The 16,058-nt window shown below is 43.5% G+C and overlaps 1 protein-coding gene across 3 annotated transcripts; it reads left to right on the top strand.

Annotated features, from left to right (window-relative positions):
* Positions 1–106: 106 nt before the first annotated feature.
* On the top strand, positions 107–14,859 carry rnf40 (ring finger protein 40). Of its 3 annotated transcripts, none has more exons than XM_024006801.2 (20): positions 107–166; positions 2,056–2,204; positions 2,310–2,477; positions 2,589–2,814; positions 3,069–3,266; positions 3,952–4,073; positions 4,277–4,423; positions 4,765–4,839; positions 5,073–5,192; positions 7,084–7,263; positions 7,943–8,078; positions 8,406–8,527; positions 9,450–9,709; positions 10,690–10,807; positions 11,015–11,164; positions 11,617–11,826; positions 12,127–12,252; positions 12,436–12,576; positions 12,817–12,918; positions 13,057–14,859. In XM_024006801.2, the coding sequence occupies exons 2-20, from the start codon at positions 2,067–2,069 to the stop codon at positions 13,231–13,233; spliced, it is 2,916 nt and encodes a 971-aa protein (XP_023862569.1). In that variant the 5' UTR covers positions 107–166; positions 2,056–2,066; the 3' UTR covers positions 13,234–14,859. The 3 variants fall into 3 exon arrangements, with proteins under 3 accessions (XP_023862569.1, XP_023862567.1, XP_023862568.1); XM_024006799.2 differs by having other exon boundaries at positions 11,614–11,826; XM_024006800.2 differs by lacking the exon at positions 107–166 and adding an exon at positions 179–211 and having other exon boundaries at positions 11,614–11,826.
* The last annotated feature ends 1,199 nt before the right edge of the window (positions 14,860–16,058 follow it).

Below are 16,058 nucleotides of genomic sequence, written 5' to 3'. Positions count from 1 at the left end.
ATGTGTACAGCATGCATTCTATTAGGCATTTAGGTATCTATACAGTAAAAAAAAAACATTGAGAAACTGACTACAGGACCTTTGAGTTTAATGAAACGACTTTCTCATCGGTACACTTACCGTGCCGTACAGGAAGCTGCTTAAATAATTGCTGTCGTCATCTCCGGTTAGTGACTATGTTTTACAAATTCTTTTTTTTTTGCTAGTGAAGGTTTGTGATAGTTGGTAGTGATCTTGAAATAAAAACGTGTGATTAAATGTAGTAAACATTTCAAAGTGATTCGAGTGCATAGGCCGTATAACTCTAATCTGCTTGCAGGCTAACGTTAGCATTCGTTACAATTAGCATTAGCCTGTTAGCTAGCTATATTCTTTCAAACGTTAGTTATACTAACTAGTAAAATATACACTGTATAAAAAAGTATGTGGACACCCCTTCAAATTAKTGGGTTCGGCTATTTCAGCCACACCCGTTGCTAATTCGGCTATTTCAGCCACACCGGTGTTTAAAATCGACAACATAGCCATGCAATCTTCATAGATAAACATTGGCAGTAGACTGGCCTTACCGAAGAGCTCAGTGACTTTCAATGTGGCACCGTCATAGGATCCCACCTTTCCATCAAGTCTGTTAGTCAAAATTTCTGCACTGCTAGAACTACCCTGGTCAACTGTAAGTGCTGTTATTGTGAAGTGAAAATGACGTAAGGCCAACAATGGTTCAGCCGAGAATTGGTAGGCCACACAAGCTCACAGAACGGGACCGCCGAGTGCTGTCCTCGGTTGCATCACTCACTACCGAGTTCCAAACTGCCTCTGGAAGCAACATCAGCACAAGAACTGTTCCTCGGGAGCTTCATGGAATGGGTTTCAATGGCTGAGCAGCCGCACACAATCCTAAGATCACCTTGCGCAATGCCAAGCATCGGCTGGAGTGGTGTAAAGCTCGCAGCCATTGGACTCTGGAGCAGTGGAAACGTGTTCTCTGCAGTGATGAATCATGCTTCACCATCTGGGTTTGGCGGATGCCAGAAGAACGCTAACTGCCTGAATGCATAGTGCCAACTGTAAAGTCTGGTGGAGGAGGAATAATGGTCTGGGGCTGTTTTACATGGTTCGGGCTAGGCCCCTTAGCTCCAGTGAAGGGAAATCTACGCTACAGCATACAATGACATTCTAGACGATTCTGTGCTTCCAACTTTGTGGCAACAGTTTGGGGAAGGCCCTTTCCTGTTTCAGCATGACAAAGGCCCCGTGCACAAATCGAGTTCCTTACAGAAATGGTTTGTTGAGATTGGTGTGGAAGAACTTGACTGGTCTGCACAGAGACCTGACCTCAACCCCATCGAACACCTTTGGGATGAATTGGAATGCAGACTGCGAGCCAGGCCTAATTATCCAACATCAGTGCCCGACCTCACTAATGCTCTTGTAGCTGAATGGAAGCAAGTCCCAGCCGCAATGTTCCAATATCTAGTGGAAAGCCTTCCCAGAGGAGTGGAGGCTGTTATGGCAGAAAAGTGGGATCAACTCCATACTRATGCGCATTATTTTGGAATGAGATGTTCGACGAGCATGTGTCCACATACTTTTGGTCATGTAGTGTACGTTAAGCATGCAACTACTGCTATTTAGGTAGCTAACATGGATAGCTACTCTGCCAAGTTTTGGATACCACTTTGCATGTTTACATATTTCACACTTCAGAAATGGGATAGCTAGCAAGTTAGCTAGCGGGACATTCTGTCCTTCATTGAATTGGCATATACAAATGTGAATTATTTTGCCAATTTGAGCAATTGTAAGCAATCCACATCAATTATTTGTAGTTATATACCAGATAGTAGATAGTTTCAGTAACATTTTCTAAATTAAACTTCAGAAGTTGGACACAATGACAAAACCCTGGTGTTGACACGGGGAGATGATTAGTCTTGTCATCATAAATATCTCTTCGTAGAGGCCATAGGCAGCTGAMAAATGAAGTTGTTCAAACGAAATGCCCCCTTTTCATCGGCTTTGTGTCCTAAAACGGCTGTCACGCTTTTGTTGCAGAAGCAGCAACCATGTCTGGCACCGGGGGAGGGAAGCGAGCCTCAGGTGGGGACAGCTCCCCTGGTCCACCTGAGAAGAAGTGTAAAAAAGAGGAAAAGACCACCACCACTCTCATTGAGCCCATACGCATTGGGGGAGTGTCCTCTACGGTTAGTCGTCATCTTTTTGTCCCCCACAACTGGGTCTTGTCTGTGCTTAACTATACGGGAGGGATGATTTCATTGATCTTCTTTATTATCACGTGACATCTGCAGGAGGAGATGGACATGAAGGTGATCCAGTTTAAGAACAAAAAGCTGAGTGAGCGTCTGGAGCAGAGGCAGACCATGGAGGATGAGCTGCGGGAGAAGATCGAGAAGCTGGAAAAGCGTCAAGCTACTGACGATACCACACTGCTCATTGTGAATCGCTACTGGTCCCAGGTACGTACGTCCTACAATCATTTGCTGCCGTGAAGGAACATAGACATATTCTTAACTTAAAGTGTAAACTCCCCCACACACACTCAATTACCCTCCTTCTCTAACTTCCAGTTGGAAGAAAATGTTCACGTCCTGCGCCAACGCATTGACCCCACGGTGGTCCCGGCACCGTCCGCTACTCCTGTTTCTGCCCCTACCCCAATGGACGCGGATGGCATGATGATCCCACCACCCCCTCCTTCAGCCCCACTCCCAGCGCCAGAACACGAGGAGCAACAGCCTCCACCACCCGACAGTATGGAGATAGCTCGTGAACCACAGCAGGACTCGACAATCGGTAAAGATGATTCCTGCTCTCTCTCAACCTTTTTATCTACGCATTTCTAGCCTCTGATCAGAAGTAATGATACCTCTKAGTCCATTGCGTTGCGGGCCGATAATAACTGGTGTGAGGTATGGCAACATCAAGCACAAAACCTTTCTATCACTTACTTATCACTTACTTGTAGGCCGTCTTTTGTAAATATGAATTTGACTTGCCTAGTTAAACAAAAAAAACACAACCTAAGTCTTCTCATCCTGACTGTTTAGCTCCGCCGCCCACTACTACCCTCAGTGAGAGTACCAAAGCCTTCCTCTCCACTTTGGACAACAGCAGTGAGGAGGAGCTCAGCCTGCAGTTGCGGGACAGGATGCAGTTCAGCAAGGAGGCCGCTGCCTGCATGGTCTGCGTCTTCGACAGGCTCCACAGCCGCATCGACGGCCTATGCACCCAGATCCTGTCCGCAGGTAACTATTCACTCGCTTATTTACATTTACATTTAAGTCATTTAGCAGACGCTCTTATCCAGAGCGACTTACAAATTGACTCGGGAGTTTTTCACTTTCTGTTTGTAGTAACATGTGGGTTCTACATTTAGCATAATAATGTAGAGGGGTTCCCAACTATGACATCCGCTCTGGTCCCTAGTGTTACATTCACTCTGGTCCCTAGTGTTACATTCACTCTGGTCCCTAGTGTTACATTCACTCTGGTCCCTAGTGTTACATTCACTCTGGTCCCTAGTGTTACATTCACTCTGGTCCCTAGTGTTACATTCACTCTGGTCCCTAGTGTTACATTCACTCTGGTCCCTAGTGTGACATTCACTCTGGTCCCTAGTGTGACATTCACTCTGGTCCCTAGTGTGACATTCACTATGGTCTCTAGTGTGACATTCACTATGGTCTCTAGTGTGACATTCACTCTGGTCCCTAGTGTGACATTCACTCTGGTGCCTAGTGTGACATTCACTCTGGTCTCTAGTGTGACATTCACGCTGGTCTCTAGTGTGACATTCACTCTGGTCCCTAGTGTGACATTCACTTTGATCTCGTGTTAAATTCCTGTAAGTCGCTTTGGATAGAAGCATCTGCTACGTGGCATATGTAATCACTAGTTGAGTAACCATAGTGACTGTGTTGTCTTTCTCAGCGTGTGAGGATGATAGCCAGGAAGAGATGCTCCGTCTGAATCGTACTCTGCTCGAGGAGAATGGCAGACTGCAAGACCTGGCCTCCTCCCTGCAGGGCAGACACCACAAGATGTCTATGGAGGTATGTTACCTCACCCTGTCATGTATAGTGTGTGTGTGTTGGGAATGCCCACATCTCCATAGTGTCGTCTTTCAAGCTTTTGTATCCTCCTCAATGTGAATGTCTGCTAGTTCTCATCGGTGGTAATACATGGCGATTGTGTGGACTCATCCAACCAATTTCATAATCACATTTTTGCTCTCATCTCTGCTCCTCTTTAACAGTACAACGAGCTTGTGGATAAGGTGACAAGCTCGGAGACCAAGGTGTCTGAGATGGAGACTGCTGTGGAGGATCTGCAGTGGGACATCGAGAAGCTCCGTAAGAGGGAACAGAAGCTCAACAAGCATCTGGCTGAGGCATTGGAGCAGGTGTGTGTAATTTGTGTGCGTCGGTGGGTGTGTACTTAATTTACTTTGTGTGTGTAATGGAGCAGGTGTGTGTGTGTAGTTCTCGTGTCTTGTCATCGCTGATGTCACTCCGTTATGCATCGATGGCCAGCGATAAGGCTGAAGCAGCAGAGCATGCCGTCCATTGAATAGCAGCTGTTTATTGATGTCCTGCTGTATGTACATGGGTAAAATAATGTCTTGATGTTTTATCGCGGAAATGAGGACTGTAACCACATCTATATAGCTATTGTAATATGTCTGGGTTAGTGTACTAATGTATGGGCCAAGTTCGCTAAACCATCTCTGATTGTTCTGTCCAGTTGACCTCGGGCTACTACACCACTGGCAGCTCAGGGGGGCTACCCGGTGGCCAGATCACCCTCAATATACAGAAGGTGAGTGCAGACTATTGTCCAACCATCCTATTGTCCAACCATCCTATTGTCCAACCATCCTTGAGCTTCCCTTCCATCTTGTTTTGATGCATTGTTGTTTCCAACCCTGTCATATTTATTTAACCTTTATTTAACTAGGCAAGTCAGTTAAGAACAAATTCTTATTTACAATGACGGCCTAGTGCCCAAAGTGATACAAATGAACTCCGTATTGTAATTATTATATCCGTTAGTTTGAGAGCCTGAATGCAGAGTTGGAGCAGAACCAGGAGCTGGCCAACAACCGCATGGCAGACCTGGAGAAACTACAGCAGGAGCTCCAGGAGGCTGTCAGGGAGAGCGAGAAACTCAAGGTACAACAGCATCCCCCTCTGAGGGAATACAAGACAATACGCTGTGCATTCTGTTATGTCGGCTTAACAAAGGAGATGCTCGCTATTCAGACAGTCATGAGTCAGATGTCATGTCAAGGATGATTACAATTGTAGAAGAGACACAGTGGCTTCAGAAAATATTCATATACCCCTTGATTTTTTCCAAATGATGTTGTTACAGCCTAAATTCAACATTGATTAAAAAATAAATATCACCCATCTACACACAATATCCCATAACGACAAAGTGAAAACATGTTTTCACATTTATTTCAAATTAAATGACACTCCAAATTAAGCTCCGGTGCATCCAATTTCCTTTGATCATCCTTGAGCTGTCACTACAACTTGATTGGAGTTCACCTGTGGCCAATTCAGTTGTTTGGACATGATATAGAAAGAAACACACCTGTCTATGTAAGGTCCCACAGTTGACAAAGCATGTCAGAGCAGAAAATATCCCATGAAATCCAAGGAACTGTCCATAGATCTCAGAGATTGAATTGTGATGAGGCATATATCTGGGGAAGGGTATAAAACATTTTCGACAGTGTTGAAAGTTTCCAAAAGCGCGGTGGTCTCCATCATTGGGCCGTCCGATCAAACTGCGCAACCGGCAAGAAGGTCCTTGGTCATGGAGGTGACCAAGAACCCAGTGACCACTCTGACAGAACTACAGAGTTCCTTGGCTTAGATGGGAGAACCTGCCAGAAGGACAACAGACTCTACAGCGCTTCACCAATCTGGGCTTTGATTTWAAAAAAAGGCACATGACAGCACGCCTGGAGTTTGCAAGAAGGCATTTGAAAGACTCTGAGAACATAAGGCAAAATATTCTTTGGTCTGATGAGACAAAAATGTAACTCTTTGGCCTGAATGCAAAGCTCTATGTCTGGAGAAAACCAGGCACAGCTCATCACCTGTCTAACACCATCCCTACCGTGAAGCATAGTGGTGGCAGCATCATGGTATGGGGATGCTTTTCAGTGGCAGGGACTGGGAGACTGGTAAGGATAGAGGGAACAATGAATTGAGCCTAATACTGGCAAATCCTTGATGAGAACCTGCTTCAGAGTGCAAACAACCTTTGACTGGGGCGAAGATTTACGTTCCAACAGGACAATGACCCCAAGCATAAAGCCAAAGCAATGCTGGAATGGCTTYAGAACAATAATGTGGAAATTGTTTGGTGTGTTAGGTTCTAAACAATGTTCCAAGTTTAACCCAGAATCTAACAGGTGGAACAGCTTAATCCCAGACTTGAATCCCATTGAACATTTGTGGAAAGACTTGAAGATTGCTGTTCACTGCCGCTCCCCATTTAACTTAACAGATATTGTGAAAATCTGCAAGGAACAATGGGAGGAAATCCCGAAATCCAGATGTGCAAAGCTGATACAGACATACATACACAAGATGACTCAAAGCTGTAATCGCCGCCAGTGGTTCTAATACAAATCATTGACTCCGGTGTAAATTACATATTTCTTTATTTAATTCTCAAGAAATTAGCAACGTTTTCGAAAAACATGTTTTCACTTTGTCATTATGGGGTAATGTGTGTATATGGTCGAGAAAAAATATAAATGTAATCCATTTTGAATTCGGGCTGTAACACAACAATGTGGAATAAGTCATGGGGTATGAATACTTCCTTAAGGCACTGTAAACACTTAAAACAATTATAAACACTAACATTTGTTTATGTTATGATCACTGAATGTATACTGTGTATGTAATTTCTTGGCCAATGTTCCCTTGTCTGTTTGCTCTATCCCAAAGGAATTGCAGTCATTTAGTTTTTCACTATGTCCCAAGGTGTCTTACAGTGTATGGGGGGGATAATTCACTCACTTAACTACCTTTTCAGTTGGACCTGAAAAATATTCCAGAGGATGTGGTGAAGGAGACCGTGGACTACAAGTGCCTGCAGTCCCAGTTCTCCCTGCTCTACAACGAGTCTTTGGGGGTGAAGACCCAGCTGGATGAGGCCCGGGCCCTGCTCCTCACCGCAAAGAACGCCCACCTCAGACAGATAGAGCACATGGAGGTCAGGAGCACTGATTTTTGCAGAGAGCGGCTATTTAGAAGAAGGTTTTACTTGCAATGATTATGATCCATGGTTAATTTACCTCCCTTAGTTGAATGGACTGATTGTCGCTCTGATAAAATAGTCTGACAAATTACTAAAGTGTAGGAGGGAGCCACTGATTTTTTTAAAGTAACAAACATTTCAGCGTATCAGATCTGGGTTCAAATAGTATCCCCCCAACCCCTGCTTGGGGTACCAGATGGATGGGTTTTGCAATTTTGGGACTATTCCATTGTTTCCATTGTGCCAGGCAAACTCAATCAAGCGCAGCTAAAGTATTTGAAAGAAAACAAATACTATTTCAACCCAGGTCTGGCATATATATCATGAATACACTAGGAATATATGTGGTTAGAAAGGTATTTTGTACAGCCCGGGTTACAGCAGCCCAGGGAGCTGACTAGCTCTGCATTCCACAATGGTATGTCATTGCCATGACTACAGTGCCTTGTGTTTGGGCAAAACATGACCAATTTGGCGTAAGTAGAAACAGACAGGCTCTCTTTGTATGCTTGGAAAGTGGATCGTGTCACAATCAGTAAAAACTGGCCAAAACTAGTCAGGACGTCAGAGGTTTGTTGTGACGTTGCCGTTGGACTGCCGCCAACAAAAGCTGTGGCGTTTGTCACCTGTTCAGAGTGACGAGCTGTCCCTACAGAAGAAGCTCCGCACAGAGGTCATCCAGCTGGAAGACACGCTGGCCCAGGTGCGCAAGGAGTACGAGATGCTGCGCATCGAGTTTGAGCAGAACCTGGCGGCCAACGAGCAAGCAGGTAACGTCTCATCTCCACAACACCTCTCACTCCCGAGGCTTGTTTCTATCATTAACAGTTTCCCATAGAAAGCAACATTTTCTCAGTGAGAATCTTGAATGGATGATTGTCAGTCTTAATCCCCCCCCTCCCCTCTAACCAAGGATGTTGACTGTGTTTGGAATGAATGTCCTATCCTGTTATCACTATCCATATTGCTCACTAGTTTGGCGATACTTCAAGTTTAGCACACGCAGACTACAGTCAGACAAAACAGCAGCTCTGACTGAAACGCATGGTCATCGTTTCCTTATCAATCCTTCTGTCTCCTTTTGATCTTTCCCTCAGGCCCAATCAACAGAGAGATGCGCCACCTCATCAGCAGCCTCCAGAACCACAACCACCAGCTGAAAGGTGACGTGCAGCGTTACAAGCGGAAACTCCGAGAAACACAGATGGAGATCAACAAGGTAGGGCGGCGGATCCTCTACGTGAGACCAATAGACTTTCTTCTGAATATATATATATATATATATTATTAAAAAAAATTTTTTTTTAATTCTGCATATTTAATCAATATGCGGAAAGAGCCAGGCAATTTTTCTAACCAGATGACCTGACCAGGTCAGGATAAACTCTGGACTAGAGTGCTGCTACCCGACCTGAGCCCGACAGGGCCCCGACATTATACATCGGGCTAGGGTAGGGACAGTTTTKTTTTTTTCATCAGTAACTAGGGTACGGATGGCGCTCGGCTATCACTAACATTTTGAAGCTGAGCCACTTGCGTATGCTCTGCAGCGCAGTACAGTCATATCTGACTAAGATAATAACATGGTGTCAGAAGTACTTCAACCTCGTCAAATATAAGACGGGAGAGATTATTTCACAGAAACTAATGGTCCTTGAGTTGTGTCGGCGTGACAAAGTATCAAGCCGCTAACTGCTCATGTCTCTTCGTTGAGCAGAGCAACCCAAGCGGATCCGTTGCTATGGATACTCCGACTCAGAGCTGCAATGAGCTGAGTGCAGGGAGCAAGTGACAGATGGAGAGGAGCAGCTAATGGATTTACTAATGGAGGAAGTTATTTCTGGTTTCGGACAGGGCCTTGAATTTGCCAGAATCAATCGGCCTGGGTAGGGTAGTGCTCGCTTAAAATTAATCCCCTTGCAAGGCTCTACTCTGGAMCCTTATTATAGGCTAACTAGAACATTGAGTTTGCCCTGGTGAGGCTGTTCGCTCATGTGGTTCAACAAAACTTGAGTTGCACAATATTTGGTTAATAGATGAGGATCAACGTGACTTATTTGAATCATGATATTTGCTATGAAAATAAGTGATCAACGCGATTGATGTCCCAAATACATTTTCTATCCCTGTCYCTTTGTCAGTTGCGGTGTCAGAGTGGTGACACCGGGCTTTTGTCATTGGAGGAGCCGGTGAGCGACAGCCTGGAGGTGAAGAAAGAGGAGGATGAAGACCAAGAGGAGGAGGAGGAGAGGAGGAGGGAGCTGGAGAGACAGCGGGCCCGGGAGAGAGAGCGGGAGACTGAGAGGGAACGAGAGAGGGAGCGAGAAAGAGAGCGACAGCGCAGCGAGGAGTTGAAGAGGAAAGATTCGGACACCCTGAAGATGCTGAGGGCGGAACTTAAGTATGTTTTGTTTTTGGTTATAGAACCCACAACTCCCCTTTTCATATTACACTGAATAAAGTAGGGGTGTGCAGATCTGTTCATACTCGTATTCGATCCGTTTTATCACACTTGATACTCGTTATCAGATTTACTTGTGATCGGAAAACCTGGAAGTGACCTTTAAATGCAGGTAAAGCCTATACCGGAAGTGCACATCACAGCACTATCACTCAGAGTACATCTCAGAGCACATCGTAATGTTCCTTTGCGCATTGTTCAAAGTGAAGAAATTATCCTGACAGCTGAAAATGCATATGATTGACTTACTTAGTCCTATTCAATTATCAACAAAATAGGCTAATATATAATGCATGGCTGGCTGGCTACTGCTGCCTGCATTTATTCCAGACCCAGATTTAGTTGAAGGTAATTTGCTTGCCCCATATAAAAAATATAAATAATAATAATAAAATGTTTGCTTTCAAAAGGAGCAAAAATGTTCTCTCCCTACACTTATGCCACAACATTTGTACCATAAAAATTAACTATCTGCATTTGTCATTTTCAAATGTGAAAATGCCTGGGCGAGGAAGAAATGATAATAGCAAGCATGGGCTTAGCTCCCGACATAAAGACAGAGGGAGCAGGAGCGGYGACTTGTTCTAATCCAGTTATGGCAGCAGGCTCAACCCACACCCCGCCCGTTTCTTGACAGACAGCCAAACTAGCCAATTGAGTAGTACAATTTATAGTACACAACGCTTCATTCACACTGTTTGAGATATGTGTGCTGGCAGCTGAAAATGACTTTTTCACCAATCACTGATAATTACAAAAATACTCATCATAATCATATTCAGAAAATTCACCATATCTGTTAAGATACTCGTTTTGTCCGATTACTCGGCACACCCCTAGAATAAAATATAGTAGAAGACCTTAGAGTAGAAGAGACACATTGTCTAACTCTTCTACTGTTCATTCTCCTTTTCACTCAGGAAAGCCCAGGAGTCTCAGAAGGAGATGAAACTACTTTTGGACATGTACAAATCAGCTCCCAAAGAGCAGAGGGACAAAGTGCAGCTTATGGCAGCAGAGCGCAAGTCTAAAGCCGAGGTTCTATTAAAAAAATCTAAAATCTCACATGTAAAGTTAAATGGTATTTGTTGGGTCCTGTTACTTTGTATTACTTGTATTCTGTATTAAAAAAAATGGAATTGTCTATAAAAATCTTGGTAATAAAAAAAAGTTGATTTATGAGGTGGTAGAGTGCCTATGTGTTTGTTCATGTGTTACATCTAAGTCCCTMCCCTTGCGTCCCAGGTGGATGAGTTGCGGGTGCGTGTTCGAGAGCTGGAGGAGCGGGAGAGGAAGGAGAGCAAGAAGCTGGCTGATGAGGACGCTCTCAGGAAGATCCGTGTGGCAGAGGAGACAATCGACCACCTACAGAAGAAGCTCACGGCCACCAAACAGGTACTGTATATCCACCACACATAACAAAACTGTTGCAGAGGTGTTGGAATATGTTAAATGTCACAATTTCAGTGGGTTTGCCTTGGCTTTTTTAATATTTTTTTTTTAGTTTGATTTCTTAAGCAATCTCGATGCCGATAAGTGAGGTGTTACGATGCTATTCAGTGGTATTTGAATTACATTTAGATGAGGTGTCATTGTGAAGTCAGTTGATACATGTTAGTTACAATTACATTGTGTGATCCATTCGGGATACATTGCAAGGTAACACTGTGTGACCTAATGTGTTTTCATCTGCCGTATTGTACCAGGTCTCTCTCTCAAAGAGATTTGACCTCCAATTAAATGAAACTACATAACTAACAGTAAAAAATAAAATATCCAAAACTAAACAAATGCCAACTCTATTCCAACCTCCCACCCCCCCTGTACCGCTCCATTCTGTCTAGGAGGAGGAGGCCCTACTGAGTGAGATGGACGTGACGGGCCAGGCCTTTGAGGACATGCAGGAGCAGAACAGCCGGCTGATGCAGCAGCTGAGGGAGAAGGACGACGCCAACTTCAAGCTGATGTCGGAACGCATCAAGTCCAACCAGATCTACAAGCTGCTGAGGGAGGAGAAGGAGGAGCTGGCTGACCAGGTGCTCACCTTCAAGACCCAGGTGAGAGAGACTGTGGAGGATGAACTGTCAGCATCGTGTGTGTTTTTTATTTTCAGGGCAACTTACAAAGCGGTGGATGTAAAACAGGTGTGTAACTCATTCGTCAAGGCAGACTGTTTTATTTATTAAGAGACCCGTGGGTCAAAAAATAGCATATCTCGGGCTGCATGTTGTGCATCCCTGATGGCTATTGAAATAAAAAATTAAAAAACATTTGATTGTAGTCCTGATAATGCTTGTGTTTCTGAGCTAATGAGGAAACCGGTCTGATTGATTGGTACCCCTTGCTGTCCGTCACAGGTGGAAGCCCAGTTATTGGTTGTACAGAAGCTGGAGGAGAAAGAGGGCATCCTCCAGAGCTCACTGACCAATCTGGAGAAAGAGTTAGGAGTTCGCATACAAGCACTAGAACTCAACAAGAGGAAGGTAGCAAAACAATACTACTTACAATTTTAAACTCCCCTTCTTCCACACTTACCTTACCAATACTACTACTCATAGTACTACTAATTTTACTATTGGTATTGTAATAATAACACAAAAAGGAATAACAATACCACTGTTATTAAGGACAATAGTATCTGAGTGTCTCTTGCCCCTCCATCTCAGGCAGTGGAGGCAGCCCAGCTGGCTGAGGACCTTAAGGTGCAGCTGGATCACACCCAGTCCAAGCTGAGGGAGATCCAGGTATCTGTGTCTGAGAACCGCAACGCCAGAGAGAGGGAGTTGGGAAACCTCAAAAGAGCGCAGGTACACACAACTACTGACAAGTCTGTCCTTTCCACATATGTATCCTTTATTTAACCAGGTGAGTCTCATTTTTAAACGTGAATGTATTTTTCCCCCCAGAGGGAGCCCTGATGTTAATTTGTCAAACCCCTAAAAACCTTCGGAGGGAATACAGTGGGAAGGGTCATTTTGAGTGTGAATGTTTACCGTAGGTTTAATCTAGGCTACTAAAGTATTCGACTGTGTCTGGCTGACTTATAGGAGGACCTGTCCAGGCTACGACGAAAGCTGGAGAAACAGAAGAAAGTGGAGGTGTACACTGATGCTGATGAGATCCTGCAGGAGGAGATCAACCAGTACAAGGTAATAAAATAATACCCACATCCTGGCGGAATGGCCTTTCGATCAATTACATGTGAGAAGGTTCACGTGTTGCGGTGCATGGGTGACACTTTATTTTACAGCGTTAACTGTACGTTTTCTGTACTCCACACCTGGCAGGCGAAGCTGCGTTGTCCGTGCTGCAACACCCGCGACAAGGAGACGGTGCTCACCAAGTGTTTCCACGTTTTCTGCTACGAGTGTCTGAAGACGCGCTACGACACCCGACAAAGGAAGTGCCCCAAGTGCAACTGTGCCTTCGGGGCCAACGACTTCCACCGCATCTACATCACCTAACTGCCGAGGGAAAAGAAGAGAACAGGGATAAAGGGCGGGGAGGAAAAATAAATGGATGGAAGTGAGTGTGGTTGGAGAGCTTAGTTTTGTCTTTGCTTTTCGAAGGACTTTCTTATATTGCGTCATTGCCGGTTGGTGCTAGTGACCAAACAGATAGTTGTGACTGAGTGAGAGTCTAAAAACCGAAGTAATACAAGGTATTCTTACTTCTGGATACTCTGTTTTTGTTTTTCTGTCACATCTTTGTTTTTGATCAGATCTTGCCCATGTGGTAATGAACTTTTAACTAGGATGTTGTCGTGGCACTGTATGATTTGTATACACTACCGTTAAAAGTTGGGGGTCACTTAGAAATGTCCTTGTTTTTGAAAGAAAAGCATCTTTTTTTGTCCATTTAAAATAACATCAAATTGATCAGAAATAGTGTACATATTGTTAATGTTGTAAATTACTATTGTAGCTGGAAACGGCTGATTTAAAAAATATTATGGAATGTCTACATAGGCGTACAGAGGCCTATTACCAGCAACCATCACTCCTGTGTTCCAATGGCACGTTGTGTTAGCTAATCCAAGTGTATAATTTTTAAATGCTAATTGATCATTAGAAAACCCTTTTGCAATTATGTTAGCACAGCTGAAAACTGTTGTTTTGCTTAAAGAAGCAATAAAACTGGCCTCCTTTAGACCAGTTGAGTATCTGGAGCATCAGCATTTGTGGGTTCGATTACAGGCTCAAACTGGCCAGAAACAAAGCACTTTCTTCTGAAACTCGTCAGTCTATTGTTCTGAGAAATGAAGGCTATTCCATGCGAGAAATTGCCAAGAAACTGAAGATCTCGTACAACGCTGTGTACTACTCCCTTCACAGAACAGAGCAAACTGGCTCTAACCAGAATAGAAAGGAGTGGGAGGCCCCGGTGCACAATTGAGCAAGAGGACAAGTACATTAGAGTGTCTAGTTTGAGAAACAGACGCCTCAAGTCCTCAACTGGCAGCTTCATTAAATAGTACCCGCAAAACACCAGTCTCAATGTCAACAGTGACGAGGCGACTCCGGAATGCTGGCCTTCTAGGCAGAGTTGCAAAGAAAAAGCCATATCTCAGACTGGCCAATAAAAATAAAATATTAAGATGGCAAAAGAACACAGACACTGGACAGAAAAACTGCGTAGAAGGCCAGCATCCCGGAGTCGCCTCTTCACTGTTGACGTTGAGACTGGTGTTTTGCTGGTACTATTTAAAGAAGCTGCCAGTTGAGGACTTGTGAGGCGTCTGTTTCTCAAACTAGACACTCTAATGCGTCCAGCTACAATAGTCATTTACAACATTAACAATGTCTATACTGTATTTCTGAGCAATTTATGTTATTTGAATGGACAAAAAAATGTGCTTTTCCTTAAAAAAACAAGGACCTTTCAAAGTGACCCCAAACTTTTAAACAGTAGTGTACATTGACTTCCGCAGAATCATCCTTGAGAACACCTGTATGTGCTTGTTTCCGGTATTCTAAGAAAAGATCACTCTGAAGAACTGGGATTCAATCGCTGGATGCAAATCTAGTTGAGTTGTGTACAAATGTGACTCAATTCAGTAAAAATTGACTTTCTTTCATTATTGTAATGATCACGTTATGTCCCTGTGCAGTGATTTCACCAGATAATACTGCAGGGCTTGACATTAACTTTTTTTTGCCACTTGTCCTTCACACAAGTAGGACAGATTATTTTTTTTGGTCAGAAAGCTCAAGTCACCAAAGAGTGATACTTAAAATTATTGTATGATTCAAGGAACCACTTTACAATATAAAAATGACCATTGTTGCTACCGTATAGAGAATCAGACAAATGTAGGCTACCCTCTGCATATTGGCTTCTTTGCATTTTCAAACCTGTCTCAAAATAGAACACTGCCCCTTTTAGATGCACCTGGAGGATGATTGGCAACCCTTAAATAGCCCCCCAAAATATTGCACAGTTACAGTTCCAACCGAATACTTTTTGTCTTTCATAAATAATTGACTAATTGAATGAATCAGGGATCAAATGGCTACAGTAGGTTTCTTAAAAGAACGGTAACWAACGAAATATGTTTATAACATTGTAAGGCTGAACTATTCAGGTTTCAGTGGAGATTTATTGACCGCACTGTTCAACCAATCCAATAAATGTGGAGGAAGAGTTAAGATGGAATGTCACCTTGTTAACGTCCAAAAGTGCAAGTCACTTCCCAGGCTCTTTACATTTCACCTGAAACCCGAACATCCGGTTGTTGGAGATCCAGCGGAGGCTACTATGAAGCTATTCTAAGATTTTAACGTCAGAATGACATGGCCAATGTTGAATAGAGGGGGAATACCAGCTTTCCAATGGTGTTAGATTTATTCCTCAACTTCCAATAAATACATTTCAGATATGCTATCCCCAAAATAATAATTTGGTTGTGTTTATGAAGGTCTTGGCTAACATTAGACTTCTAGATTTTTATTTTTCTAAGAACACAGTAGCATTTTCATTCATTTATTTTACTGTAGGCTATCTGTAAAAATGAGGGGGGGGGAAACACAAAGCACCACAATTGAAGTGTTACGTCATCACACAGAAATCCATTATAATTACGTTTTGGCAGGTCTTATACGGCCCGGTGCAGTCCAAATTGTGTTTTTCCTGTGTTTTGTATCATTGTACAACACCTGATGAAACAAACACTGTAAAAGTGTGAACAAAATGTATGTGTTATTTTCTGATAGTTCGTGGTTGAAAATACAATATACACAGGACCTTCAAATCAGCCTGTTTGCATGAGTAGGAGTTTCTGCTTGCCTGG

Source organism: Salvelinus sp. IW2-2015, linkage group LG18 (assembly GCF_002910315.2).
Source record: "Salvelinus sp. IW2-2015 linkage group LG18, ASM291031v2, whole genome shotgun sequence".
NCBI classification, from domain to species: Eukaryota; Metazoa; Chordata; class Actinopteri; order Salmoniformes; family Salmonidae; genus Salvelinus; species Salvelinus sp. IW2-2015.
Note: the sequence above shows the minus strand (reverse complement) of the source record. Positions and strands in the feature narration are given on the sequence as shown.